Here is a 27,957-nt window from a genome sequence, read left to right on the forward strand (position 1 = left end):
ATACAAATTTATAACTAAACGCCCCCTGCAGTATAGTGACACCCAATGGTACTCACAACGTACATGTACTGTACTTAGTTCAATGTAGGTACATTGTACATGCTCTCACTCTCTCACGTGGTCACGTCCCTTTTTGACAGGGAGGTTTATTGATCGAAGTGTGATAAAGACTTGATGTGCGTAAACATTAGTAGTAGGCGGGTCGGCCTATGATTTGATAAACATAGATTAAACCGTTATTCCGAAATTGTCTATTTGATCGCAAATCAAATTCGTTTAAAGGGCGGCCAGACCTGTCCAATTGTTTGTTTTTTTCCAGCTTCTGAAAGGGCGAAGGATTAAGCCCTCTGCAGAAAAGTATCATGGCATTATTCATTAACACCCAAATGATAATTTGTTCCTTAGCAACTGACAGCCCGAGGATTGTTGTATTAACAAGATGGGCCATTAGTCGCTTTCAAGGAATTCATCTTTGTTTGGCCAGGACATACATTATGGTTCATGAACAAGCAGGTTAAGCCGAGATCAAAGGACTTCCTGAAGCAATCCTCAACCCTTTTAAAACCATCTTGGTCACCCATGTGCAGCGTTGTAATGCTCGTATGCGATGTCTACTCAACGGGTAAATATCCCTGATCAGAATTTGGTGGTTCATCACGAGCAATGACGATAGCGTGATTCCCAAGTTCAAAAGCGACTACATTCTAATAAAGAGTGGGTGTGTATTTTAATGGGCTAGTCCGCTCTAATCGAAGTTCTCCCTCTCTTGTAACCGTATAAAGGTTTCGAGGCCGTTTAACGACCCGATCTATTGCATTCAAATATAGCGGAGAGTGAGAACTTGTTTCCACACCTCTAATGATGTCATGTGGCCAGACAAGCAGCCTTAATTAGGGGATCTTAATCGACAATATGAGATGCTATCAACCTCAATATGGAGGGTTGTAAATTTCGGAATTGTCGAGATTGACATTGCAGCGCTCACGATCACCCAACTGTGTTACAAATCGCGTCAATCAGGAGGGCCTCCATACAGTACACATCTCCCCACACACCTGGGATTCTCAATCCAACAAATGGACATGAGGGAGCTAAGGCTTGAATAGAGGTTGATTTTTGATTGGAGCTCCCTTCCCTTTCAAATCAGTGGCATACCCACTATGCCTTGGAGAATAATCAGAGAACATGGTGTCATCAAGTATAAGATCTCTTACGGACGACTGCTCTTACCTGAAGCTTTTAGTAGAGATGTACGACGATATTAATAAGTCAGTCACGAGTGCCAAGAAGATGTGAACGATCGACACTGGAAATTAAAGATCTCCTGTCAGCCGTTGGAGTAGGGTGGTTTGGATGAGAGAAGGAGATTTAACTTCCAAGGATGTGTACGAATTCAAGTGGGAATGTGACCCCGTGAGCTCACCGCATTCAACTACCAAAGCACCTCAATCCTCAGTACATGGACATAACCAACAGGTGTAGCAAAACTGTGTGGGATCACCCGTGTACACTCCCTCACCCAGGCACTCAGGCACTCGATCACCCATGGACTCCAGCAAGCACGCTTAGATCATTTCGGTTCGGACCGCAATACAGACGGTATGCATGAGCTCATGGCACCGTTGGCAGAAGCCACACATCTTATTTTTGGGATGATGTCAAGAGATTCCACTCGCTCGAGTTAAGTAGTAAAGCGCTCAATAGGGAAGGTAAGGTGTTGTGAATTGTAGAGGGCTTTGTTCGAAATATTTGCAAGTGGGTTTATTGAAGGCACTCCTCAAAGTTTAAGTTTAAAGCCATTTCCATTGCACCATCTTTGTTTGGGACATTTTGTACATTTTTTAACATGTACACAACAATGGAAAAGGGGAACTGAAGGATTCTAACGGTAATTGGGCATTTTTTAAACCATTTGCTTGAATAGAATAACCCAACGAGTAAACTTGTGATAAGATGACGTCCAATCTAATGTTTTGAAAAATGCTAATGCATCCAAAACAAATTTGTGTTTTTAAAATTGCAAATGTAGTGCTTTACTTTTGGTACTCTAGACATGGCAAGTTCTTACGAACGAATACTTATAGACCGCACAGGCTTACGTGCTTGCCGTGTCTCTGAAAACAAGTGAGATCACCCTTAAAAACCAGGTTCCATAAGAATTTCCTATGAAGCTGACAAAAACCTGTGACAAGCACTGCATTATGGCAAGCATCCAAGCGAACAATCAAAAAGAGAGCGCCATGCTTTTTTAAAATGCCACAATTTTAAATTAGCAGATGTACTCGTGTCTCGCAAAGGATTGTTCTCAGATTGCCCTGACATTTGTGTACTCAGTAGGCATCCAACATTGCTTTGTGCGACGAGTCAAATAATATATGCTTGGCGACAGCCTTCATGAATATCCATGTAATAATGAGCTGCGCTTTAGGATGCCATGATGCATAGGAAAAGCCAGGGCTTATCTCTTAAATGCCCAAAACAGCGTCCCTTATTCAGATGATCTCTTCTAAAACTCGAAATATCGAAGCTGATCTCAGTCCAACAACCCTCAGAACTTAAAACGATCAACTCTACTACTAACCACCAACATCCAACGAACCAACCCCTCAGTGATGAATGGCCAACTCCAATTTTTCGACCCGAGCTCAGGTACATTTGGAAGCTTGTCCGGGACTTTTTGGTCGGTGGTTGGAATGGGAGGGATCTCCCGGTCCTTTTCCACCTCCTCCTACTTGATCAACGAACTTTGAACACCCACACATTCGAATTTGGACTCACTGCAACAATCAGTCAGTCAGTTGGTTTATTCGTTCAGTCGTCGAGCTTTTGTGTTTGAGACACTCAAACCAGCCACATGAACATCGCTTGGCCAACAAAACATAGGCGAAATGAGAGCCTTGCTTTCCAGTTTTGAAATCATCTGTAACGCATATGACTCAGATTGTTTTGGGCGTTAACTTGGTTTTCAACAAGATTACGAATCCCCCTAGACTCTTTAACGACGGCCTTGGACATTTTGATTATGACATCACTTCATCAGGCAACCATTCAGTCCCAATGATGATGTCGGGGAGGAGGAGGAGGTGTTCATGTCCAAAAAGAGGATTAGCGATGACGACGAGCTCATCATCAAGGTGTCGCCAATCCATCCCAGAGTCTTTAATCGAAGAATTCATAATGTTCATAAAGGATTATCCCTTCAAAAAATGGCTGAACAGAGCGTGCGCCGTTTAGGTAGGAACAATGGTTGAGCACAAGGCGTCTGTCAATGGTGGCCTGGTTGATTGTGAATGATAATATGCCCAATATGGATGCAACAAGTGGCGAGGCCCCAATTTGTTTTGCATGGATGGTAGATGATGACTCATGCACCTGGAAACTCGTTTGCAATTAATTTGGAAGTCGAGTTATGAAACTCAAGTCTGTCCGGGGATAACTTTTCGCGTTTGAATGCTGAAATTTATTGTCTCTGAACTAGTTTCATAGGACATGGAGGACAAAGGAAATAATTAATGCCACCACTTCAAGCTAAGCGTTACGGATTGAGCAAATCAGATGGGATCATAATATTGTACAACAATAAATAGATTGGAATGCACGGTTTGTTCAGAAAGTGCAAATGAATAATGAATCTGATGACAATGATGACGCTAAAACAGAGGTAAACATTATGCTAGATAGAATGAGGAACAACGTAAGAGATACCTGACAAAAGACATATCATAAAGAGTTTGAATAAATGTGTCAGACATGACAGCACTTGATGAGAAAGATAACTCTAATCTCTTCATAGTTAAACAGATGTGATTTTGACCTCCTCTAGTTGACCGTCCATGCTCAAGTTTTTAGAGGATAGAGATTTCTTCTTGCTTTCTTTGCTCAAAGGCTCGTCCAAATCATCTAGTAAATTATCCACAGAACCACCGCGTTTTCTAAAACATGAAATGAACCGATTAAATCTCCCCAGGTTGCGTGTCCTCTCCAAAACAATCTTCCGAAAAATGTTAAATATTTCCGTGATATTTACCTTCTGGCTCCATCCTTCGTGGATGGAGATTTATCTCTTCTACTTAGGCCCTGTTGATGAGAGGTTTGTTGGCCAGAACCTCCCTGGAAGAAAAGTTTCATCCTCGTGACAATTTGGTCTGATCGGAACCGAGATGACACACTTAGAGAGCCACTCGTTGGTGATGATGGTGATGTAGCAGATGTGAGCGCATCTTGATGGAATGACTTAGTTTTGGCCACCGCATTTGTGAAGCCTTCGCAGACGACCATCAGAATCTCGAAGGTTTTGCCCTGACAAAGAAACGGAATGGTACAGAAATAATGGTCACACAACCTAAAAACATTCTTGCTTCGTAATGACAGCTTTTTTGACGGTATGTCCAAAATTTCAACCAAATGTCACCAGTTTATGATCCCTTGCTCACCAATGCTAAACAATATTGCATTTCCAGACCTTCTCTCTACGTATGTAACAAAAAAAGACAATGTGACGGTACTTATAAAGGGATTAATGAAGTGAATGATGGCATTATCGTTGGATGAGCCAGCATTGTAGATTTTATATCTCAGAGTTATTTAGTCCTATGGTCAATATTTTTCTCCCACTCTAAATCGCTTACCTTGCATCCTGTGGCGAAAACATGGGAGTACTTTGTTCCACCCTCACCAGTTCCGTTACCCCCGTCCGTGGTAATGTACCCGAAGTAAGATGGATCCGTGGCATCTTGAACCACACAACAGATGGAACTCACATCATGCTTGGCGACCAGCTCCTAAACACACCGACAGTCATTAATTGCAACCGATGGATCTGATTGTGCCTTTTAAGGCTCAAAGCCATTGGCTTCCGAACTGGCATGACGGAGCATAATTGACATCCGACGAGCGGGATGTTGGAAGTGAAAACAAATATTTTGGATGGATATCGAATGCTGCTTGGCACGTTTGGCAGCACTTGGTAATACACTTTCTAGGTCTGGGTGATCCAAATGTCGGTTCTAAACATTTTTCTGTGAACCCCAAACTCCGGATCTATATCACGTTGAATTAGGCTTTAATAGCTATGTATTTGGTCAGTGATATGACGATTGATGAATTTGCTTTGATATCGAGATCATTTATTGATTCAATTACTCAAACTAACTCCGTTTTGTATGAAATGGGTCAAAATAGAACACGACAAAACTAAAGTATGACCTAGTTTTTCAATACCAAATGGGTCCCTCTCTCAAACGTGTTGGAGAAGAGGAGTTTGACCTAAAAGCTGTTCTAGGTTTAAGGGTTTTAAGGCCAAAATGAGATTGTGGGAAAATTCGGAGTTGCAGTTCGGCTTTCCATCACTTCTATCGGAACAAGAAAAGCTGTTCTTGTCTCCCAGAGGTCACGCAAGGTGTTACAGAAGGCTCGATTCAACAGCAATTCCACATGTGTCCTAAATTTGGAAAAGAATGCTTGTAATTCGATTTTCAACAAAATAGAATCCTTGAGCTCCATTTGGTTTTAAGGCCCCACTCTCTCGCTCTCTTCCTTCAATTCCTCTGCACGAAATTCCTTCTTGCGTTTTTTTTTTCCATCCAATGCTCACCTTTCCATCTCTTTTCAAAATTTTGATCCACTTCTCACTGAGAATGATGAATCTGGTTCTAGGCCCGTGGGAACTTCCGGGTTTGGCCTTTTTGCTCAGGTCGATGGCTGATTTTGTCGAGTCGATCCCTTTGAAATCCTTCACCCCCTTTTTCCCAAAGTACTGTAACAAAAATTGTAATCTACATTAAGTTAAACACTTCATTCAAAAGAGTTCCAATTCATCAGTTCCACATACATCTTACGTATAGCAATCAGAAACCAAACCAACCGAGGTTACAGCTCTGCACTGGTAAAGTGCACTTGATGCACTCGAACACATTCCAAATAAAGTGGTAATTTTATTGCCTATCATAACTCAATTCGGTTGAACGTATGGGGTAGATGAACGGGGATTATCTGGTTTATCTTGGGACGTTTGGTTTGAATTGTGCCATTCGTTTAAGAGGCTTGTAAAGCCCGAGGGAAGAACTTTCTTACTCGCCCATCTGCCTGCGGACGGTTGTGTTTCCAACCAAAGGGCTCCTCCCTTTAGGCTTACAAGCGCTTGGAATAATATAGATATTACAAAAACCGCCCAAAATTATTTCAGATAGCTATGGAAAGTCATATTGGAGTATTGAGAAAGGCCGAAAGAGTTCCTTTGAATAAAGTTCTCTCACTTGAGCACAATAGACATCACGAAGTGAGGGCAATGGTTGATATGAATGGCGATTGAGGACAAAGATGGATGGGTTTTGTGCATAAAAACCCACTGCAGCAAAAACGGAGAGTAGAAATCGGCTTTTTGGCACAAAAGAAAGGGATCAATATTTAGCCAAGTGGAACGCTGATTCATTTTAGCACTTTCGATTGCTTTTGTAATAGAACTTGGAACTTCTTAAATAAAAAAGTCTGACTTGAACAAATCGGAGGAAGATTTCATGGTTCAAAAAATTAATCACAACATTACGATCAAATTCAACTGGGAGACAATGTTCCATACGCAATGCAGATCCCATTAGCCGGCAATCATTAGTTTAAAACCAAACCTGAGTTCAGCCCTAAAAGATTAAATCGACAAGATCGAGTTCCGGCTTTTGATTTGAAATGGAAACTCGGATACAGCAAAGATTCAGTTTCACACTTGCCTTCACTTTATACGTGAGGTAACCTTTCTCATCCAATAAATTTCCACTCGACTTGTTCCGCTTCACTTTCTCTTTCGATTGCTCCATCACATATCCATCTCCACCACCTTCTTCTTTCCCACTCAAATTGGTGGGTGGGGGAGGAGCTGATTTCTTCTTGCGACTGGTGCCACGCCCTAGGGTGTTGTGCCCATTACCATTTCCACCCACTTGATGGGCGGGCGATGAACCGGTCGGTCCTAATCGAGGTTTAGGTGGGGTGGGAGGGGGCATTGGGCTGCGCTCGGTTTTGGCCTTTGGAATAAGGCCGTGAGTAGGATCCATTTCCTTGGAAGAAATGTTTTTGGCAGGGCCCACACTGACCTCTGAAGTTGAGGAGGACATGGGATTAAGGTTCACCTGTCCATTCGAATCGCTAATGTCCATTTCCTCAGGCTGGTCCACAATCTAGATGTGAGAAAGCAAAAAAAAATAAAAAAAGATAGAACCAGGGGCTGCCAAATGGTTTTTAAGGACCCACGGTTTGACAGACTTCACCAATGCTTTTTTTAGCAAAAGTACAGCTTTTAGCATCAAAGTATGAAAATGTTCTGCTTTTTTCAACAAATCAATTTCAGATGCAATAAAAAGCTAACTTGAGGGTCAATCATATGAGGGTGGGTGAGGGAAAGGCTCATTCTGGCTCCTTGGACAATTGATTTATTTTATGTTATCTTTGTATTTGGAATTCATTTTTTTTCGCAACACCGGAAAAAGCGCCGGCCTTTTCAAATTGTCAGGGGATATGAAGTTGCAATTTTCAGACGGGGAGTATTACTGATGAATATTTGTTGTTTTTAAATAAATGAGTGCAATCTATTTCATGCTCAACCTTTTCAAAATATCCATTCATTTTTTAAACATTTGCCTGTTTTTCTGCCTGCAACCATGAGGAAAAACAAAAAAATAGTCTCTGTTAAGAAACATTGAGGCTTAATTAAAAAAAAAAACAAGTATTCAACATTTAACTCATAACAACAATTTTAAAATTTTCAAGTATTACATTTCATTTTGATAGTGCTGGTGATTGAAATAAGTCTACAGAAAACCAAACTAAACCCAAAAAGAAATGATACGAACAAAGACGACCTTAATGGAACCGACGGGAGGATTGTCGAAACTTATGTTCTGATGAATTGTTGAATCATTGCTATGCTCTAGCATGGCGAAAAGACGACGTATACTCAGCGGAGCATTATGATTCTATTGTCTTTCAATGAAAGAGCGCTCTAAATCTGCAGCATTTAGCCTTCATTGCATCCTTGAAGCACTGTGAAAAGAAGCCCTATGGAACCTTTTTTGTGCCCTCTTCGAGTTGGCAAAAATAAGCTTCTCCGATCTCCAAGAGACTAAAGAGCAAAGACAAAAGACCTGTATATAGTGCACCATCCAGCCTTTTTTCCTTCATTCATTTTTCAGGGTCAAAAACAGACCCATATCGGGTGAATAATGAGGTTAAATTCGTTGAACCTGCAGCCGAATGTCATTAAGAGCGGGATTTTTTTCCTTTTCCCTGGCCAGAAAATGAAAATTTATGACCTTTTCCATTTTGTCATTAAAAGGCCGTCTTCTTCTCCCCTTCCGACTTTTTAGAGGCAAATGAACCCAAGCTGAACCGGAAGATATCCTGCAAAGTGGTAATTGTAATTTACATATCACATCAAACCCGAAAATGCACAATCTAGCTTTCTCGGATGCCATTGGTAAATGCTTGGCATCCTTTACAAATGACAACAAATCGAGTTAGAACATACTGTCCACTCAGGGTTCGTTTATCTTTGAACACATGGTATGCGTATACTCATGGTAACTAAGCGGTAGATTGAACATAAGAAGGAGATCATGATATCTTTTAACATCTTCTTTTCTGGTGAGTGAAAACTTCAATTTCTTTTCAAAGTCCAAATGATCATTCTGACGCAAAAGCTAAAGGCAAGTTTTCAAGACAGGCTGCCAAATTATTTTGCTCTGCTTACATTTTGTGTTAGACCCTACGTACGCTCTAATTTCTACCCAATCTAGTGGTGACAATTCCCATCATGTTTATGTATGCATTCGTTTCCAGCACGATATCGCACTGGGAAAGTCGGATCATGCCGGGCACTTTGGGAATAATGCAAAATAACGAGCACTCATGGTCCTTGCTTTTCAAAATGAATGTGAAGAGTGTGCAATTGGTGAATCTGTATATTCATTTTTCCAGAAGCTCACTGAAGGCACAAATGCTCGTTTTGAAATTATGTTTGAAAAAGGCTTAATGAAAATTACCACTTTCGATGGATTCAAATATCAATTCAAGACATTATTTATCATTTATCTCCAAATTGAAGTCAACTTCGATGTAAGATATTAGTTTCGAATCTTGATCTTAGAAATAAGTTCTACAACATCGGTTATATTTTCAACTTTAAAATCATGTGTGCAACTTTGAACTTCTGAAGTATTGTGACTCAGGAATTTTATTGTCTCTAGAATGACGTAAATAAAAAACAAATTCAAAATTTTGATATATCAAAAAATGTTCCAAATTGAAGATAATGACATGCCACCAAAAATTAACCCAACTTTAAAAATGAATTGATATTTTACATTCATTCAATGTATTTAAAAAAAAGCATCGTATGATTTTCTTGGCACAAAATGTACTTACTCCTTATTCATTTGCAATCCCCTGGTTATCTTTACTTCAATGAGTGCATACAAGTGCTATAACACTTTTGATGATCTGGCTAATGGCTCGGAGGATGTAAAAAAACAACAACTTAGAATACCCATTTTTGATCAAAGTTGTAAAAGAGCTACAAAAAGATATCAATTAAACAGGGTTGAACGGATTTCCAGATGTTTCCCCAAATGAAAGATATTTTGATCCTGCAAGCCCTACAAGTTTGGCTTAACTAAAATAATTCAAATAACTCATTGAAGCTTTGGCTAAGTTGATTCATACTGCACCGCTTTTTAGAGAGGTTTGAAAAGCACACTATCAATTGAAATCCTCTCTTGGAATTTCCGATTTACGACCTATCCCCTTGGTTGGTTGGTTGGTTGGTTGGTTGGTTACTTCCTCCCTTCCCCAATGGATAATCTGCTCTGGGAAAAGGGGAATTGCCCGCAATTGAAATTCTGTCTCACCGGAACTTGGGTGAAATTCCTCTCCGACAGTTTGGCAGTGCCGGCCACACTCAATAGAATTCGTCTCCGGTGGCCAATTTTTTCAATATCCAAGATGGATGTCAGTTCATCGTCCCAAATGCTTTGGATTCGCTCTCGGCTAGTGAAGAAATTCGTTTCGAAGTTGCTGACATAGATCTCCAGGGAAAGTCGGCTCAACCAGTCCTCGAAATTCGTCCAATTTGACATGATATCTAGGGAGAAAACGCACATGGTAAAACACCTCAGTCCTGAATTTTCCCCCCAATGCGTAGCTTCTTAATGAGAGGGAATAATACACTCGTTATTGAGGTCCAATTAGGCCCCATTTTCAATATTGAAATTTGAAGATGGTCGCTGTTACTACGGAATAGTTTTGGCCGCTACTCTAAAACATGTCCAAGACATTTCTTCCCAACGAACACAACCGCGCCCATTAATTTCGAATACGGAGTTGGTTTTTGGTTTTTCATTCATGAATGAATGAATTCGGATAGTGCAAGTACATATTTAGAAGCACTCTCAAAATAAGTATGCGGGATTCCACCGGGATTACTGCCAAGACAAGTTAGGCTTATTGTAATTTGGTATTGTCTCCGCTGATTAAGAACTTGAACCTACTGCCCAAAAGCTCAGGTTTGAATTGTATCAGCCAGAGCCAATAAATTCATTTCGACTCGACGACGCGGCCGAGAATGTGACAACTAACAAAAACTAATGGATGAAAAGCATGTTTTCGGACTACATCTATGTCCTAATTTGCACTTCTATTTTTGATGGAACATTTACAATTAGCAAAAAAGAAGGCACGTCACATTAGAATATGTTTCATCGTAAATTGTGCATGGTGCAGAATGAGTTAAGTTCGCAATGTGGGTCTTGAAAGTACAAAAAAGCCAGATTTCCCCCTGGCAAAGTGGAGCCCGGGCAAGCTGCAAATCCTCGAGAACATCTCCCAATCTCATGAATAATATTTGTTGTGGCAACAGATATTCTCCCATGAACCTCATTCTAAAATCGGAAAAAGACCAGGTTCAACCAAGCTGCCCTGCGGCCTTAAAACCATCCGAGAAACCCCCGTCGGCAAGTGATCTTAAAATTCCAAAACTAGATGGGCCATGACGAAGGGAGGAAATGTCCAGGTTCCACGGTGATCCAGGCAATTGGGAACACAACGACTACGTTGTGCGTAACAGGAAAATGGCTCGTTTTCTTTGGGGATGGAGAAGTTATACGCGACCTTCATCATGGGAATATGATTCATGACAGTAATGGTAGAAGGAGGCTTTTCTCAACTAATGGCATTCGTTGACTGTATGGCCATGGGTTCCACGATCCAAGTCTTCTCTACCAATGGAGAGAGGGAACCAAGTGACACACGCCTATTGACAGACGACATTCGTACCATTGGTCTTAATATTTCAGTTCTAATGACCGTCATTTTCAGGAAAGGAAATCACATCAAGACATTTTTGCTACGGCTGCCCAAAGATGGTTTCATTAGCCCATTCATATGCTTCAGAGAGAAAAGTGTACAAAGCAAAGTGCACCTGCAATGTATTAGCGTGTTATCTTTCTATTTTATATACATTTGGTATCTCAAATCGGTGACTAGGGGCCCATTCTGGGCACATCATGGGAATGAGGTGCAGTTGATGAAAAGGTTTCGAAATTTAAAAGAATGGCTGCGAAAACAAGATTGATTTATCAATACGAGGGCAGACCCGCAAGAATGGCAAAGCCTTACCATTTCTCACTCTCACTGATAGTTGTGTAAAAAAATATCGGGGGTTATCGTTGAAAAGTCCTTTCTTTACTGAAAAGGTTATATTTCAAGTGTGCTAGAAATGATATCAGAATTCCCAATGGCAAACATACACTCTGACCACAAAGGTCCATAGCCTTGTATGTCTTACCGTTTGAATAAACGAATGGGTGTGGTTTCCAGGCAATAAAACTACAAGTTGGCAAAAAATGAAATTAAGCAAAGGTTATGGAAGCACAAAACTATGATTTTTCACATAGTTATAGGTGGCTTCAGAGGTTGCATAACTTAACCGTCGTTTTAGTTAAATACTGCAGTTTCTTTAAACTGATAAAAGCTAATAAACCAAGAGTAGGCTTTATTACTTGAGAATTTAGTCAGTGTGGCTTTACACAGGGGTTGGAGATCTTGATGGCATGGCCCTCGTACGTAAGTTTCGATTTTAATTTTGGATGAAAATGAGTACCATTATGACATATATCTGCCTTTTTCTATATTAGGGCCAATCATGACTTTCCCCTCTTCAATACAGTGCAATGCATCATCAAACTAGATATTTCCATACAAAGGAATGGTAATAACGACATTTGCACATTTTGGAATGGTATCGGGATACAAAAAAGGATCAAAATCTTTTCAAAGGTGAAGGTATGCCAATTGAAAAGGTAAAAAGTGTTTTTTTTTTGTTCTAACAATAGAAGAGAAGCGTGTTCACATTTACCAAGTTGGATGGAATCAACCTGCTATTTCATTTTGAAGCGTGATAAGGGGATAGTTTTGGTTTGTTTAGAAAGTACTTAAATTCCAAAACACTCCAAACCTCAGGCCCTTTCTCAACTGCTGTGTTGCTTCTGAAGGCCTTCTTCCCTACGGTCGCTCCCTTGGGGGGAATGTGCCTAATCATGAATGTTGACGTCGGTTTCTCTCGTTTCCAAAATGTTCGTTCCCACAAGGTTTTTGGACTCAGGCGCCCAGGAACGAATGGTAATGAAACCACTTTAAACAGCCCTGAAGCTGTCGTCCCGACTTGAGGCGTTCGAGACTGGCACTTTAGAGGGGATATCAGAAGGTTGAGACCAAGCTCAAGCAAACTAGCGTTCATTAGCCAGGAACTTATGTTTTAATCGTTGGATTACATGGCTAACTGTGTCCTTACCACTCTTTACGTATGCTTACTTCCATGCTTATCTAGAGATCAAACGGCGCGATTAAGGCGAAGCGGATCTGAGTTGCCGAAAATGAAGAGGACCCAATGAATGGTCTCTCTCCTTGGAACTGATAACGCAAGCCTAACCAGAAAATGCAGCGGACCGTAAGCAAAGATTAGGCATCTTCTAATAAAACATTAAAGACGAGAAGGTGCAATGGAACAGTATGCTTAATCTCTGGGGAAAATGGGGATTCTATAAGGGCAAGGTTATGCTTTATCTTTTGTAAGAAAACAAATTTTGGACACCTCTAAAAGTGGCCAGTCTGGATCCAACGTCCTTCGTTCATTCGTCAATTAGAACCTACCTGCGTGCTCCATGGGCTTATTTTTTTGCACCGCGTTCTCAATGCGCATTATGTCGACTTGGGTTTCAATCCCCATGGTCTTTAGTTCCTCAAGTCGAATCAGATCGGGTCCAATGAAATCAAGATGATCAAAGCCGTGATCCATGAAATTCTTCTCAAACTCTTCCAAGCCATTGACTCGGAGCCAATCCGATAGGGACGATGAGACCCCGACAATCTTGCCCCCGAGACGAGCTCGTCCAAGGCCTGTTCCAGGACCACTTTGACCTCCTCTTCTCCTCCCAGTGGGCAATTCTGTATTTGGAGCTGAAAAACAAGGAGAGACAAGAGTGGGAATTGGTCCAGATTAATGCCAGTCCCTAAAACTTCATAGACTGAGATTGGAACAAAAGGGTACAAGAAACAGGCTCAGGGTTTTTGTTGTATCCCAGGTGCCCCACATTTTAGGCCTGAAAACCGTTGACAAAGGGACGAATTGTAGGCTCTTTTGGGGCATCTCAAACTTTGGTCACGAGAATCGTCCGATTCTAGCTAATCAGCCTTTGTTGGCATTTTCAAATTCTAGTATTAAGTAAGCAGGGGCTTATTGTTTACAAACTGACTCAAAAGCTTTACGTGTTTTTTATCTACAATTTTCTGCATTTGCAATCCTTGAAAATGTTTTATTTAGATTCATTTGTTATTATGAAGAGTTGCTTGGCTTTTACATGGGACACAACAGTCGAATGCTATACTCACAATTATGCGGAGTGGTGCTTGCTTTGATATCTTGCCCAATATCAGATCCAAATTGATCTATGATCAAGGAGATCTTTTTCCATTCCTCTTTCTCATCAAAAGGTGAAAAAATCGACAATCCAAGCTTGTCATCGTCACGTTTGGAATCGACTCGAGTAGGTTCCAAATCCATAGGTTCTGATGAAGACGGCCGACTTTGGTTCACATCGTGAGGGATCTGTGTGGTTTCAGATTGATGGTGTTGGTTCAGCTCCAGATCTAATTGAGCTTGTCCTTGGATTAGCGGCTTTGATCTGAGATGGAAGGCTCTATTATTGGAAATGAAGCAGGAGGAAAACCAAGATATCCGAATATGATATAAATGTTGCTTGCTCCATCTGAAAGCCCCCTAGGTTTGCTCGCTCGTAGCTTTTGTTTCAAAAGCACATCTCAAATCTAATTTGGTTCTTCCGGCTTTTGTATTCATGCTCTTCCGGGTTAAGTCTTCTTCTTTCGCTTAAGATTAGGAAGGAATGTAAGTCACAAGGCACTCATCCAAACTTCGCTCCGAGGCAATTCAGATTTTCATCGCCGGGAAAAAATGATGGAAATTGAAATGACTTCCCTTCATCCACTCAAGCTTTGTAGATTAGAGCCTCGTTGTTTCGCACTACATCGGGTAGAGCTTTCGTCAGATAAGCGAAGAAAAACAAGTGAAAGTCTGATGAATTTTCGACGGAGAGCCTCAAAAACTCGCTGGAGCGAAAAATACTCAAATTGTGCCTCCAGGCTTGAGCACTTGAACGACAACTTGCGCCTCTTTGCTACATGAATGGTGGGCTTTGCAAATTACAGTACGAGTACAATCTCTCTCAGTGAATAAAAACCCTTAGCACATTTTCGCCATCTTCATCCTTTGCGGAGGTTACTCGGTTTTTATTTCTTTTATACTTGGAAGATGTGCCTCCCTACCCTCCATCCATAAAGAATATTCCATAAACTTGCAAATGGTTGGGTCATAAAACAAAGGATCTACGACCCTTTCATTATAGGGCCTCGTACATCATCCACAGCCAATAAACTGCTCCACTTCAACTTGAATCAAATTGGGTTATGGTGACGAATCAAATTTTGCATGCTTCTTTAAATAAAACATCTAGCATTTTCTCAACTTTCTTGAACGAGAGAATTCTCCGTGCAAAACTGGCAGTCGAAATTAAAAGATCCGATTAGGCGAATGTAACTTTAGTTGAAATTCGAGGTCATTGCCACCCAATTAGATATACTTGTAAGCAGCGATGGCAAAATTCGACTTTGAAGGAATTTCTGCCACTTTCTGCCACCATTTTCTGCCAGGTGGTCGAAAATGGCTTTTAATAATTTCCCATCCAAGTTATATCCTCGTTGCCAAAAATCCACTTTGAAGAAATTCCTGCCACCACTTTCTGCCACCTGGTCAAAAATGGCTTTTAATGATTTCTAATCCCTGCTTGTAAGGGTACCAGATATCGGAAAGTTCATCAAAGTTTGTCCTTCCTCTCCATCTCAAGGCAGCAGGGATGAGAATTATTAAATGCCATTTTCTACCACCTGGCAGAAATTGGTGGCAGAAATTGGTCCACAAAGTGGCCAAAAATGGCAGAAAATAGAATTATTTGTATTTTTTTCTAAATCATCTTTTTCTAGTATTTACTATCACTTCCGTTAATTTTGAAGCCTACTTGTATGTAGCCTTGACACGTTGGGATGGGTATTTTGCATCGAATGTGAGATACAACCACTAAACGTCATTTGAGTGTGATCGAGTTTGAATTTTGCCACCGCAATCGACTTAAGTCAGGGATGCTATTTGACCTAAGCTTTTTAAAGTCAAAATGACGACAATTGCATTTAAAAAAGTTACATCGTATTCAATAACCATTTTGATGACTTAGGAAAAAAACTGTAATTGTTGTGGTTAGGCCATGGATACTGCAAGTGGTCTATGGATACTGTTATCAATTCAATCAACCATCAAAGAGTATGAATGTCAATATTTGAGGAACATTTTGCATTTCAGCCAATGCTATATCAATATACTTTGTAGCAAAGGACCCTTGAAAAACTTATCCAACCCATATGATCTTTCTTGTCTTTGCCATCTTTTAGAATCAAGATCGCCCATTCTAAACACCGGCGGCCATTTTTGACCACTTCCAGCAATTTCTGCCATTTTTTGCCACTTTCTACCATTTTCTGCCATTTTCACCCGCTTGTGGCAGAAAGTGGCAAAAATTCGATCAATCTCGATTTTTCCCATCGCTGCACGGCAGACATTTTTACGAAAAAAGCAGAGTAAGGTGAAAATCGAGTCCACATGGTTCTTCATATGTTCCGACTTCTCCTAACATCAATCTTTTCAAATCAATATTTGAAATTGAAGTAATCATTTTTCATTATTGCTCATCAATGTGCCCGGATGAATCGGCGGAGAGGTTTTTATAGTATCCTAGCATGCGAAATAACCTGGTTCGATTCGCTTGCCAGATTCTTCTCAAGGATTCTTTCCGTCCATGGACATTTTTACATTGTACTCTAAAGAATTCTCCTATGGCTTTAAGCTGCAAATTCAATTTGGTTAACATTATTTTAAGTGAAAGCAAATTTGGAGCATATTATACATCTCAAAATGGACAAAATACGAAGACAAAAACAATACCTTGTGCAAGCCATGCTTCCAATTTGTATCCCTTCTTTGTTGAAGTTGGAACGAGACCAAAGAAGAGCTTCAAAGTTGATGCATAGTTTGCAGAAACAATCCTAAGATGAAAGACTACGAACTACTGCAAATCTGTAAACGCTTCAACCACAGAAGATCGTACATGGTTGTGGCTCTAACATACAAGATTGCAACGAAGAGGATAAATGTCCTGCCCTTGGGTTTGGGGGCATAACTTTTGCAAGGGGTCAGTGTTCAGCAAAGACTAAAACATGTATATTGACCTTGAGTGAACAACACTGCAGGGAGGCCAAAAATAGCGACAATTTCTAATTTATCATTGAAAAATGAATCGATCCGTATTTCAAATGAAAAAATCATGCAAGAGTATTTGAACCTTCAGGTTCTCTGGGAACATATTTTCTTTGGAAAGTCTAGAAGACTGCAAGTCGGCAGACTGCTGTGCACTAGTGTAGAAATATAAATAGGGGATGTCAAGTAAAGGAAATTCAAGGAAAAATGTGGTCCGGCACCCTGATTTTGGGCATTTTGGGGGGGAGAGAACTTAGACAAACATCACAGTCAACTCACACCATCCGCCCATTGAATTTTCAATAACTGAGTGATTTTGAGTGAGCTGTGCTACAAAAACCAACAAAATGAACATATTTGGTGTTAATCAGTGAACGCACTATCAAATTGGCTCTAGACCACAATGCTAATTGCCTAGACAAGCATATAAAATGGAAAAAATGTCAAAATCCAATGCATGCACAATGCCGTTTGGCTGGGCATGTTGCCTTGGATTTTACTTCATGGAATAACGTCAGTTGTCCATGAACGCGTTTACTTGACTAGACCTATAAATTCCAGGTGCCACTAGGGACCCAGACGCGCGAGGTTTGACAAGTGGCTCCACTTCAAAAATGTATACTATCTGTAGAACTAAAAAGTTTCCAAACAGATTTTGAAATGATGCCCTGTGTAAGAAAGAGTTCTATCATGACAAGGATCATCGAATATTTTCTTTAAGGACACTGCCAAATTTTACTTGAAGACAGGCTGATTCATGGATATCGCATGTTAGATTGTTACTACTATTTTGTTACTTTCTAAATCCTTTCTGAACTCATTTTTCATAAGATTAGATTGATATAATATTTCATTAGATTATTCAGATAAACATAATCACATGTGAGCTTCCTGAGTCTATCAAGAAACAAGTCCCTTATACTTTACAATGTAATTTGTTGAATATGGTTGTAATTTCTTTTTTCAAGTGCTTTAGTCCAACTTAAGACTGGCAACATGCAAAGGATTAGTGTGTCAACTACATTTTATTGAAAATAACACACTAATACCATTTTAATGACAAAAGACACTCTTAACCCTGTGAAATGAGTGGATTAAATCCATGGTTGATCAAATTTATCATAAATCATTCAAAGCTTTGCCCTATTATGCAATGCAAACGTGTGATCTCTTTTTAGATGCGACTGACTCCCTGTTGAGAAGGTTTCCAAACAAAGCCCATGTTCGTTGACAATTGGCAGCCAATCAGATCGGTAATAAAAAAATTCCAATGCTAGCGGCCTTGAATTAATGCTAATTTTCAAAAATTATCATCGAAAAATGCTATTTGGCCAGTCTGTTATGATAATGGCTGCTACGTGGAGTAGCAGCGGACTTCATCAGCTCAACTCTAGAGGACAGCGCGGGAAATTCGAATTCCTTATTATCACTTTTTAAGAGACATGAGCAAATTTGGTGAATTAAGTTTTTTTATGAGATGATTTGTTGCAGCTTCGTCTTTTTTAACCGCAAGTTTGTTCAAAACCAGATTGAAGCTTGACAAAACTGTTTTGACAGTAAATAAGATAAGACGACCTATTCCAATAAGTGATATATCTGAAATTTAAACAGAATGCTGAATTGCTAGGATATTTGAAACACATAGAAAAAAATAATGCATTTTTTCATGTTTAGAGAAAGAATACCGGTAATTTCGTATCTTTATAAAGTTCTAAGCAATTTCATTTAATATTCTTCAGATTCTAAGGAAATTTGTAAGAAAAAGAAACAAACAAAATGAATAGAGTTGAAAATATGCCTTGGCACTAGCTTGGAATATGACTAGATAATTTTTCTACCAAATCCAGTGCAAAACACAACTTTGAAATTGTATCAACCAAGCATCTGCAAAATAAATGTTTACAAAAAGTTATGCCAATCCATAACTAAGAGTTATAATAAGGATTCATTATTTTTTTTTAAATGTACGCTATTTCATGTACTTGAAGTGATCTAATATATAATCAAAAGTATGCGTAAATAATAAAGGGGATACTTTTAAAAGTACCTTTTCCAAAAGTTGATCTTTTTGTCTTTTTAACAAAGAAAAACGCACCTAGTTTTGTCATTTAAGCAGATACCTCATCAGAATTTATTACACCCGTGTTTGCTCGGCGACTGAGTGTACTAATAGAACATGTTGAACTCCCAGGTCAACTGTGATGGAGGTGTTTGCAGTTTCGACGCTGTGCTGGTCACAAATGAAGACCCCTTTATCGTGCATTACGTTCAAAACCTTTTCTTTAGATGCTTGCTTGAATACCTTATTCCTTCTTTGCATTAAATTGCCCCCTCTATTGGACTTCGTCCTTAAATGTCAAATTGATTAATTGTCGTTATTTTCGGTCACCCTGTATACCTTGATTGATCACATCGTTAGAGCGGTTCATCTCAAATACCATATTCTAATCAGGGGCTCAAAAATTGTGCTATTTGCTAGAGCACCAATTTGATGAAAGGAATATGAGGAAAGGTCACAACAATAAGAACATTTGAATTCGATGCGATTTACAATTGCCCCCTTTCCATCAAAAGATTCGACAGTAATCCCCATTCATTCAAAACGAGTTAAGTAAATGACATTCAATAACAACTTCACAACACTTTCAGAGCCCCCCAAATATCATTATTTCCAACATTACATTGACTGAGTTACTAATTGGATGCTTATTTCATGTTTTTTGAGTCAGACTCATGCTCATCAATGCTCATCAAAAAAGAGAAATCTTAATTTGCAGTACATGTGGATCAAGTTAAGCTTATCTGTCTAAAAGGCACAGGAGGATCTAGAAAGGTTCAAAGAAAAGAAAAACTTTCTAGCCCACAGGTGCCAGATTTGGCCACTCACCTGGTTTCCATTCCATTCCCAGTAATGCCTAGGGTCTGATTATCCCCATCAGAATTTAGAAAGGTAACACCAACTTGTGCCTTGGTGCTAAAGCCGCTGGATGGCGAGCTCCTTGATTCAGTTTGAGTACATTGGTCCACGCTCAAGTCCAAAGAAAGGCTCGGCCAAGCTCCATTCGAGTCCAAAGGACGGAGAAAGCAATCGTCCATAGAGGTACTTTTGCAATGCTTCATACGCTTCGCTTCCTGGAATCACATTTACGAGAAATGCGCATCAGATTAACCTTCAGGCCTGTTTTTTACTTGGAGTTTTCCAAGTTTTACTATCTCCTTATTGGTAGAATGGCTACATGTATAAAAGAAAAGAGAACGTTGCGATCATGACATGACATGTCCTTGAATTTGTTAAACAAAAGTTTTTCAATGATCATCTGGCCAGGAAAAACTTTTCGCAGTGATGACGAAAGGGGAAATGAGGTAATGGTTGATCCCTACACTCTTGATAAAACTGCTTAGAATTGTACGTACACCTGTTTCATACACGGTACAAAAACTATCAAGCCAACCAAATTCTTGAAAGCCTGAAAGGACACTCGAAAGACCCACCTTCAGTTTCACTGGAAACATGTTTTGCAAAAAGCATCTTTACTCTCTTTCAGTAGTAATGCCATTTGAGCGATTTGTTGGAAGAAGGTCGCATACACGCTGCAGAGCTCAACATTGAGCTCCAAGTAATTCCCCAGAGCGAGTTTCCTCCCCATTACAAATTTACAAATCAAACCTCGCAGGATCCTTTTGATATTAAGCAAATCGTATCAAATTTATGGTGTTGACATATGCAAAAAACACAATAATACAACCCACCTTGTATGGGCCTAACTCTTTGTTTTTACACATGACTGGACTGATCTTGCCTATCTTGCATTTCCAATGGCCTTACCACGCGAATTTGGTCCAAAACTCGCTGAATTTCTCGCTCCGCTTCAAAGGGCGAAGGCGGTTCATGGTCGGGGGTTCCTGGCTGATCAAAATGAGTCGGACTGAGTGGAATCTCCATGAGTTCCAAGTCCAAATCGCTGGGGTCAATGGGGTTCAGTTCCGAGCCCTCCCATGACCTTAACTTGAAGGTGGTCTTGGAAACCATGGTCATTTTCATCTCATCCCGGCCACGAGACTTCTGCTGTTTGCTAGTATGTTGGGTCTGCTGGTTCGAGTTCGCCGAGGACGATTCGGTCTCGAGAAGAGGCAGCTCGGAAGTCGGTCCTCGACGACGGGTTTTCTTGTCTCCACTTCGCTTCCGTTCCAAAGTGACGTAAGAAGGAGCCTCACGCTTAATTTTTCGCTTGTACTGACGTTGGGAGATGAACCGCCCACGATGTTGCTGGGCTGAGAGCCACACCTCATCGCAATCCAAGGAGAGGGTTCGATTTGTCATCTTGTTGAGTAAGCAACGCTGGCATTCACTGGAAGACACATGCGAAGAGGAATCACTCGCTTCATCTCCCCCGCCCCCTTCTCTTCCTTCTTCTCCTCCTCCTCCTTCTAAGCCTCCTGTTTCTGTGCCATGGAACGAGCGGGTCATCAATTCGTCACAGGAGTGCCTCGACACGGGCAATGTCCGGGAATCCTAGAGAGTAAAAAGAGCAATGGGTGGCTTGAGAGGAAATTGGGATGACTGCAGTAATACTATTTACTGGGACCATGGCTGGGCAAGAGATTTTAGTGCCAAAGCTAGTCCAAACTTCCTAATCACCCTGATTGGATGTTTCCCTAGAAGCATAGTACATCTTGACCATATTGAGGGCTGAAAGGAAGACTTCAATGAGTGAATCAGGGTGCAAGAAACAGGAAATGGAATGGATTGATATGTCAATCGAGTAATCCCATTTCATCTGCAGGACCTCAAGTCTCAACGCCATCATTTAATAACAATGTAAAAAAATCATCCTGAAAATCCACACAAAATTAGGCATGTGGGCCTGAGCTCAATTGAAGCATTGGATCCAAAACACGAATTGCATTTGATTTTCCATGGTATCTGTAGGTTTCTAATAACATTTGTACAAGTAATTGGGAGTCAGATATCTCGACCATATCGAGAATCCCGGGAATTGGCCTTCTCAACTCGCACAGCTTTCGTTAGGAAACGAACCCGACAAATGTTGTACTCAACCAAGTCAAGCATCAGGCACATGCAAGTCACATGGGTACCATTTCAATGTTCACAGCCCCTTTGCGCCTTCAACTCGTAAGAGGCGAATTTTATTATAAATCAATAGAATAACTGTGCATGTTATGAACTTGAAGAACTAAAAGGAACTTCCAGAAGTGAGAGAGGTTACGGAGAAGAGGAAAACTCATGTGGCTATATATAGTAAAAAATAAATTCACCTAGGCTTTGTTCACATTACCAGCAGTCTCCGAGCAAAGTTTTTCAAATTGCTCTTGGAGCCATATTCCATGTGTACATTTCGTGTAGATAGAGTGCCAGAGAATTGATGTCTCAGTCAGAACAAGACTAGGAACTTCCTATTACATTTGGCCCTGGGGAGTAGTCCTTCACTTGTCAAGAGAGCCAGTACAGAAAAGCCGAACTGCACAGGGAGCTGAGCCACACTACCTACACTACTACTATATGTATACGTGGTCTCCTTGTTCCTCCCATGAATTTTCTTCCCAGGATTGCCCATGCTGTCGTTGTTGTAGCTTGTAGTTGCAGTGGTAATGGGGGCCGGAGAAGGAGAACGTGGACAGTCATGGAATATTTAGCAGGAGACATCTTCATTTGGCCAGATGGGCTTCTGAGTCCAAAGATGAAACGCCAACACGTGACGAGTCATATTTGTCAATCATGACCGACAGAGCTTCCTCGAGATGTCATTCATCAAATGTAGAAAATAACACGCAACAGCTCCCAAAGTGTGGCAAGACACGACTCAGGGTCGTTGGTGGTTGCATGGTTTAACCAGTCTTTTCATAATGTGATGCAAAGAGTAACTTCTTCGTCAGGTGGTCTATGGTAAGTATGTGATGTCATCGTTGCATTCCACCAAATGTCTCGGGAAAGCTTTGTGTGTGGGAAGGTTATTGAAAAAGTCCAACGCTTGAGAGACTTTCTCCCATGAGTATTAGAAGCACGATTGCAAATTCTCCAGGTTTGGCAAACGAGTCTTGAATGAAACGAACATCCATCTGTCTCTTGTTAAAACTTCAAACAAAGTGACACGTGACATTAGCCTCGTCATATTTGCAAATTTAACCCCAGAAAGTGTTTGCAATTGCTTTGCTGGCACAATATGCTTTTAATCACGACGAAAGGCATGCAATTGCGAAATGACAATGCTTTTAAGTTCATAGAAGCACAATGCTTTCGCTCTTTTCATTGAAGCCGCAACAATGATCTTACCCCTCCGTTTTTTTTCTCCAGTTCCATCTCTTCTTGCTCGGCACATTTCCGATGGTAATGACAATAATCCTTGACCCCCTGCCCTTGGGCCAGGCCTCCTTGCAGGCCCAAGATGGAACTTTGGGCTCTGGCTCGATTCTTCCGACGAGATGAGGATTTCCTCACCGGTCGGTCCCGCTCGCAAAGGATATCGTCAAGTTCATCAAAGGATTTGGAACCGGAATAATAGCTCGAAGACCCCTGGTGATGCTTGGGCACGAAAGAGAGCTCACCAGCGCTAGAGTCTTCCACTTCCTGCCAAGGGAAAAAGGACAATCCTTGATTAGTTGCAGCCTCTTTGCCCTCTAAATGGATTAGAACCGCGCGAGATTTCTTCGGATGCAACAGTGTTCCAAGGATTTAGGTTGCACTATTTGCAAATTGAACTACGAAGAATGAGGGTTATGAGATCTAAAGTACTTGAAATGATCAGTTTCAACTCACCTGACACGACTCAACACCCTTTTCTGAGGACCAACTATCTCGAGCACTCGATGTTGGGGATGATGCTACAGATTTGCGAGGTGGTTTTTGTGGCAATGGCGGTGGAACAACTCCTGGATTCGATTTAGACATCTTCATGAATAGAGGGACAGGAGAATAAAGGACAATAAATAATAAATCAAGAAAGCTCATTCCATAGGCCTAGTAACTGTACAGTGTGCAAGGAAAGGGCATGATTCATTTATTTAAACAATTGAATTCTCATAAACCAACGAAATGGAAAAATGATGATAGGTTAGCAAACACATCGTTATTTCGTGTTTACTGAGAAACTTATTTATGAGAAATCCCAGTCTTTTAACGATTATCCAGAATCTGTAATCACCAACATTGGCTGTTTTATTGCCCTTGTGTCTCTTTGCATTGGGAAAATAAATATGTACAGAAGCATTCTCCAAATCCCACTGCAACATGACATGTGCTTTGTCGAAACTATTTCTCTGAAAAGTTTCATCCCAAGCAAAAACTTCTAAGTTGAAGCTTCTGAAAAGTTTCAAAGGAAGACAAAGAGGTTAAGTTCATTTAAGACCATGATTTATCTCTTACAACCTCTATCACAGCTGGACCTGGGACATTCCTAGATAAGCTTGTCTTCTTCATCACATTGCATTTTTACGTTCATTGCCCCACCCCTTTCCATCCCCATCACACACACCAGTTCCTCGGTTGTGCTTTGATTCCAGATATGGGTTATTAAACAAGGGCCCGGAACGGAACAGTTTTACAGACTACGAGTGGTTCTCCAAAATCTTTGGCTAGAGGCATCTCTTAAGAGAAAACTCCTTGTCTGTAAAGTGGTGATAACTTTAATTTCCTTCCAGTTCCACTGTGTAAGTACGCACTGTACTGCAACAGTCCCTACCACCTTAATCCCAAATTCGGTTAAGGCGTTGGCGGTTTAGGAAAAAGGCGGCAACAGCTTAGAGATTCCAAACAGAGAGAGAGAGACCAGACAAAAATGGCTGCCGGGATTCAGAAAAAAACATTACCGATCCTGCTAAGTTTACGCCCCGAACATTAGTCCCTTTTCACTCGCTTTCAAGTCCTTTAAAGGCATTAAAATACAGGCTTTCAATATGGGGCACAATATACCGTCCATTCTCGATCTCTTGTGCTACAGGACAGATTTTTTGACGGGTATTTTTGAGGCTGTGCTTAGTGAGGGGAATGTTAAATAGATGGCTGAATTTGGTACGGAGCAGAGTTTTGATTTTACATTTTGCGTTTTTAAGCCTACTTTGTAGGGAGTTTCTTCCCGAGCTTTGAACTTTGATGAAGGGCAAAAGAAATGTCTTTATTTTTATGAGACGTTTGTTGAAATAGTTGAAGGTTTCAACGTTCCAAAATGTTATTGATAAATTTTGCTCTTTGCGATGCACTGAGAATATGATCTTTTGCAATGTCATCGCCAAAAAAGGTTCTTCACACGTTCTCAAGTTATGTGATCGCTTAAAAATTGCTTACAAAAATGCGATTGAATGGCAAGCCTGATACTTCTTCCACTACACTTGATCTGAGATTTGAATAAGATAGGGATATCGGTTGGACTCTAATTCGTCATGTCTGTAGGTACTTCAAATGAACCATATTCGGATGTAATAGCCCAGAGCGTTATCAAATCATTCTAAATCTAGAAAATGTTAGTCATAAAGATATTTACGCGTTCTACCAAACCAAAAAAGTAATGCAATATCCAGAATCTTTTGGGTGTCCAAGTTTAGGAAACTGAACAAATAGTTGAGCGGAAAAGTAGTATTGTTCCAACAATTTGGTTACCAAGAGTACGCCAATTTTGTACGGTGTGGTCATAGGTAAATGGAGTAAATTTAAGCAACCGTTAACATTCACGATTTTTAGCGAAAGAAAGAGGGCTGCCGAGGGTCATTGTTAAAGGTTGCAAAGAAAGGAAGGCCTGTGTATTTTTTAACGACATTTCCAGTTGCATTTGATCGAAAACCCTTTTCATTCATTTCAAAATCGTTAGGTACAGTATTTGTTGGTTTCCATTTGTAACGCTAAGCTTCTTGATCGTTGAAACGTTGAAGATCTTCTAAACAGGGATAACAGGGAGAAACCTCCGCTGCAGACACAAATTCCTTTTTGAGGCAACCAAAAGAATTTGCTGGTCTTTTCCGTGCATGGCACCTTATCTAAGAGCGCCGCGTTGATTGCCAATGTAATGATAGATCTGGATATATTTGGTATCAAAGCGAGAGCAGCCTAACAGAGTTCAGCTCGCTGAAACTTTTTTCCTTCCTGGCACCAAGAAAGTTAGTGGTTCCAAGTTTATTGAGGGCAGGATGACGCTCTTTTTGAGATGCCCCGGCCTCAATGAATCAGGTTCCAATTTACGTTGTCGCTCGGGGATAGACGTAAATATGGCGCTTATAGTCCTTGCTATGTACGCAACATCCGCTATCTTATTTGAAATCCAGAACAAATCCTTTGATTAACAATCACTCACCTTTGAATCCACTTTGGGTATTTTGACCGGTTTCAACCCGGCTCTGAGCAAAGCGGGTTTGGCCGGCAAAATCGGCTTGGGTGCCGTGGGTGGTGGGACTTTTTGCATTGCATTGGCACTCACGATCGCCTTAGTGGCATCTGTGTCTCGGGTTAAGGTGGTATTTTTCTTCTCTGTGGTCGTGGGAGCCGAAGAGACAGATTCCGAGGACGAGATGCTTGTCCGATCGTCGGCCTCGTCATCCGTATTCAGCAGTACTTGTGGTGTAATCGTCTCATCGCCGGAGAACAGGCTTGAACCTAGACTTCGAGCTCCTTGCAAGGTGGCACTGGTACAATCAGAATATCTGAAATCCATTTGAGAGGGGGTTTTCAGTGGTGAAAAGCTGTATTTCCTTCCAAAGGAAGTGGAACTTGACTCTTCTCTAAACTGTTGACTGGATGGAACGAACTATCGTTGTAAAAGGAGGGCAAAAGAAAGGGAAAAAAAGAGCTGCTGCTCATCGCCCCTACTTTCCACAATGCATGCCTTTTCTATTCCCATGTTCCCAAGGGCATCTGGATGAGCATATCTCCTCAGTCAAGGATAAATTCCAGAGAAAGTTTGCCATTTACGCCCAAATTTGCATTTCAATGCCACCAATTAGCCATGTAATACAATCCGTGTCAGTCGCTTGGTTGGAACCGACGGAAACCACTTCCAATCAAATGCCATAAAGCAGAGACGATCTTGGCTCCACTAATCTGGAGCAGTTCCAGCTGAAAACTGATTTGGAAGTTTGGAGCCGGAAAACTTTTTGTTTATGCGAATCCCACTTTCAATTTGCTCGTACTTTCGCTCCGCTCAAAGTCCGTCCCTTGATCGGCGTCCTTGATCCTTACCCTGAGGTTGAAGACAAGGCTGAGATCCTTCGATCAACCATGTCTTCCACAGATTTTGCACCTTTAGGGCGAAGTTGAGTGGGCGGGAGGATAGTGCGTCCACTGACATGGCTGAACGCCCCCCTAATGTTCCCATCCAATGAGAATGAGATTGAGTGGTTGACGAGGTAGCTGAGAGGTCCAGGTCCATGCTGTATGATTCCAAAGATTGAGTGATGGACACGTTGTCATAAGGAGATCCAGCAATACTTGTTCCACGATCTGAGACAACCGTCAATTGTTGACTCGCATGTATTGGAAGTGTACCAGGTGGAGCACGTGGGTAAGACCATGTGTTCTGGAACAAAGGACATGAGACTGTGGTCCACAGAGTATCACAAGTTGGGCATTTCTTTGTGTGTGTGTGTTGAGGGGGGGGGGCTTTTAACGGGTCGTGAAGAAGACCGGTTAGTACTCGCGTAAGAGGAAGTTCGTTCCACTGTTTATCACCTAGTAAGCTCAACTGGCTCGGTTACTTGCAAAATGATAATTGCATCATTATGTAAAAGAAGGAAAGCTGTCCTCCAACAGTCCAAATAGACCCTCTTTTAGAATGGAACCCTTTTTTTCGTTTGGAATCTAGGCCAAGACATTTCCCAGAGCGTTTCACTTACAAATAATTGGGTACGAGTGCCAATGCATAATTCATTCAACGCCTGTTGTGCCAAATGAGGCCCAAAAATGCACGAAATACACGATGAAAAGGACCGATTCAGGTGGGCCATTTATCACTTCTAAAACATTGGCCTTTTTTTCGAGCAATGTATCACCCAAATCATTAAAATCGCGTCAGTAAGCGTGGCGATCTTACGCCTAGGTG

At 40.9% G+C, this 27,957-nt stretch overlaps 2 protein-coding genes across 2 annotated transcripts in view; both read right to left on the bottom strand.

Moving 5' to 3' along the window:
- LOC131877307 (uncharacterized) overlaps positions 1 to 1,674 on the bottom strand; it is a 14,738-nt gene extending 13,064 nt beyond the window's left edge. Inside the window, exon 1 of the mRNA XM_059222916.1 lies at positions 1,231 to 1,674. The gene's annotated coding sequence lies outside the window, so the exon portion shown is untranslated. The remainder of the gene's footprint in view (positions 1 to 1,230) is intronic.
- A 1,759-nt stretch (positions 1,675 to 3,433) lies between these two features.
- On the bottom strand, positions 3,434 to 27,421 carry LOC131877787 (uncharacterized). The gene is made up of 14 exons (XM_059223575.1): positions 27,099 to 27,421; positions 26,218 to 26,563; positions 23,694 to 23,825; positions 23,211 to 23,504; positions 20,745 to 21,431; positions 19,806 to 20,050; positions 13,930 to 14,222; positions 13,192 to 13,497; positions 9,894 to 10,126; positions 6,723 to 7,169; positions 5,594 to 5,755; positions 4,629 to 4,781; positions 4,028 to 4,299; positions 3,434 to 3,932 (listed from the first exon to the last, which is right to left on the bottom strand). Exons 1-14 carry the CDS (start codon positions 27,137 to 27,139, stop codon positions 3,794 to 3,796), a joined length of 3,750 nt encoding a protein of 1,249 aa, XP_059079558.1. The 5' UTR covers positions 27,140 to 27,421; the 3' UTR covers positions 3,434 to 3,793.
- Positions 27,422 to 27,957: the final 536 nt, after the last annotated feature.

Source organism: Tigriopus californicus, chromosome 3 (assembly GCF_007210705.1).
Source record: "Tigriopus californicus strain San Diego chromosome 3, Tcal_SD_v2.1, whole genome shotgun sequence".
Taxonomy (NCBI): Eukaryota; Metazoa; Arthropoda; class Copepoda; order Harpacticoida; family Harpacticidae; genus Tigriopus; species Tigriopus californicus.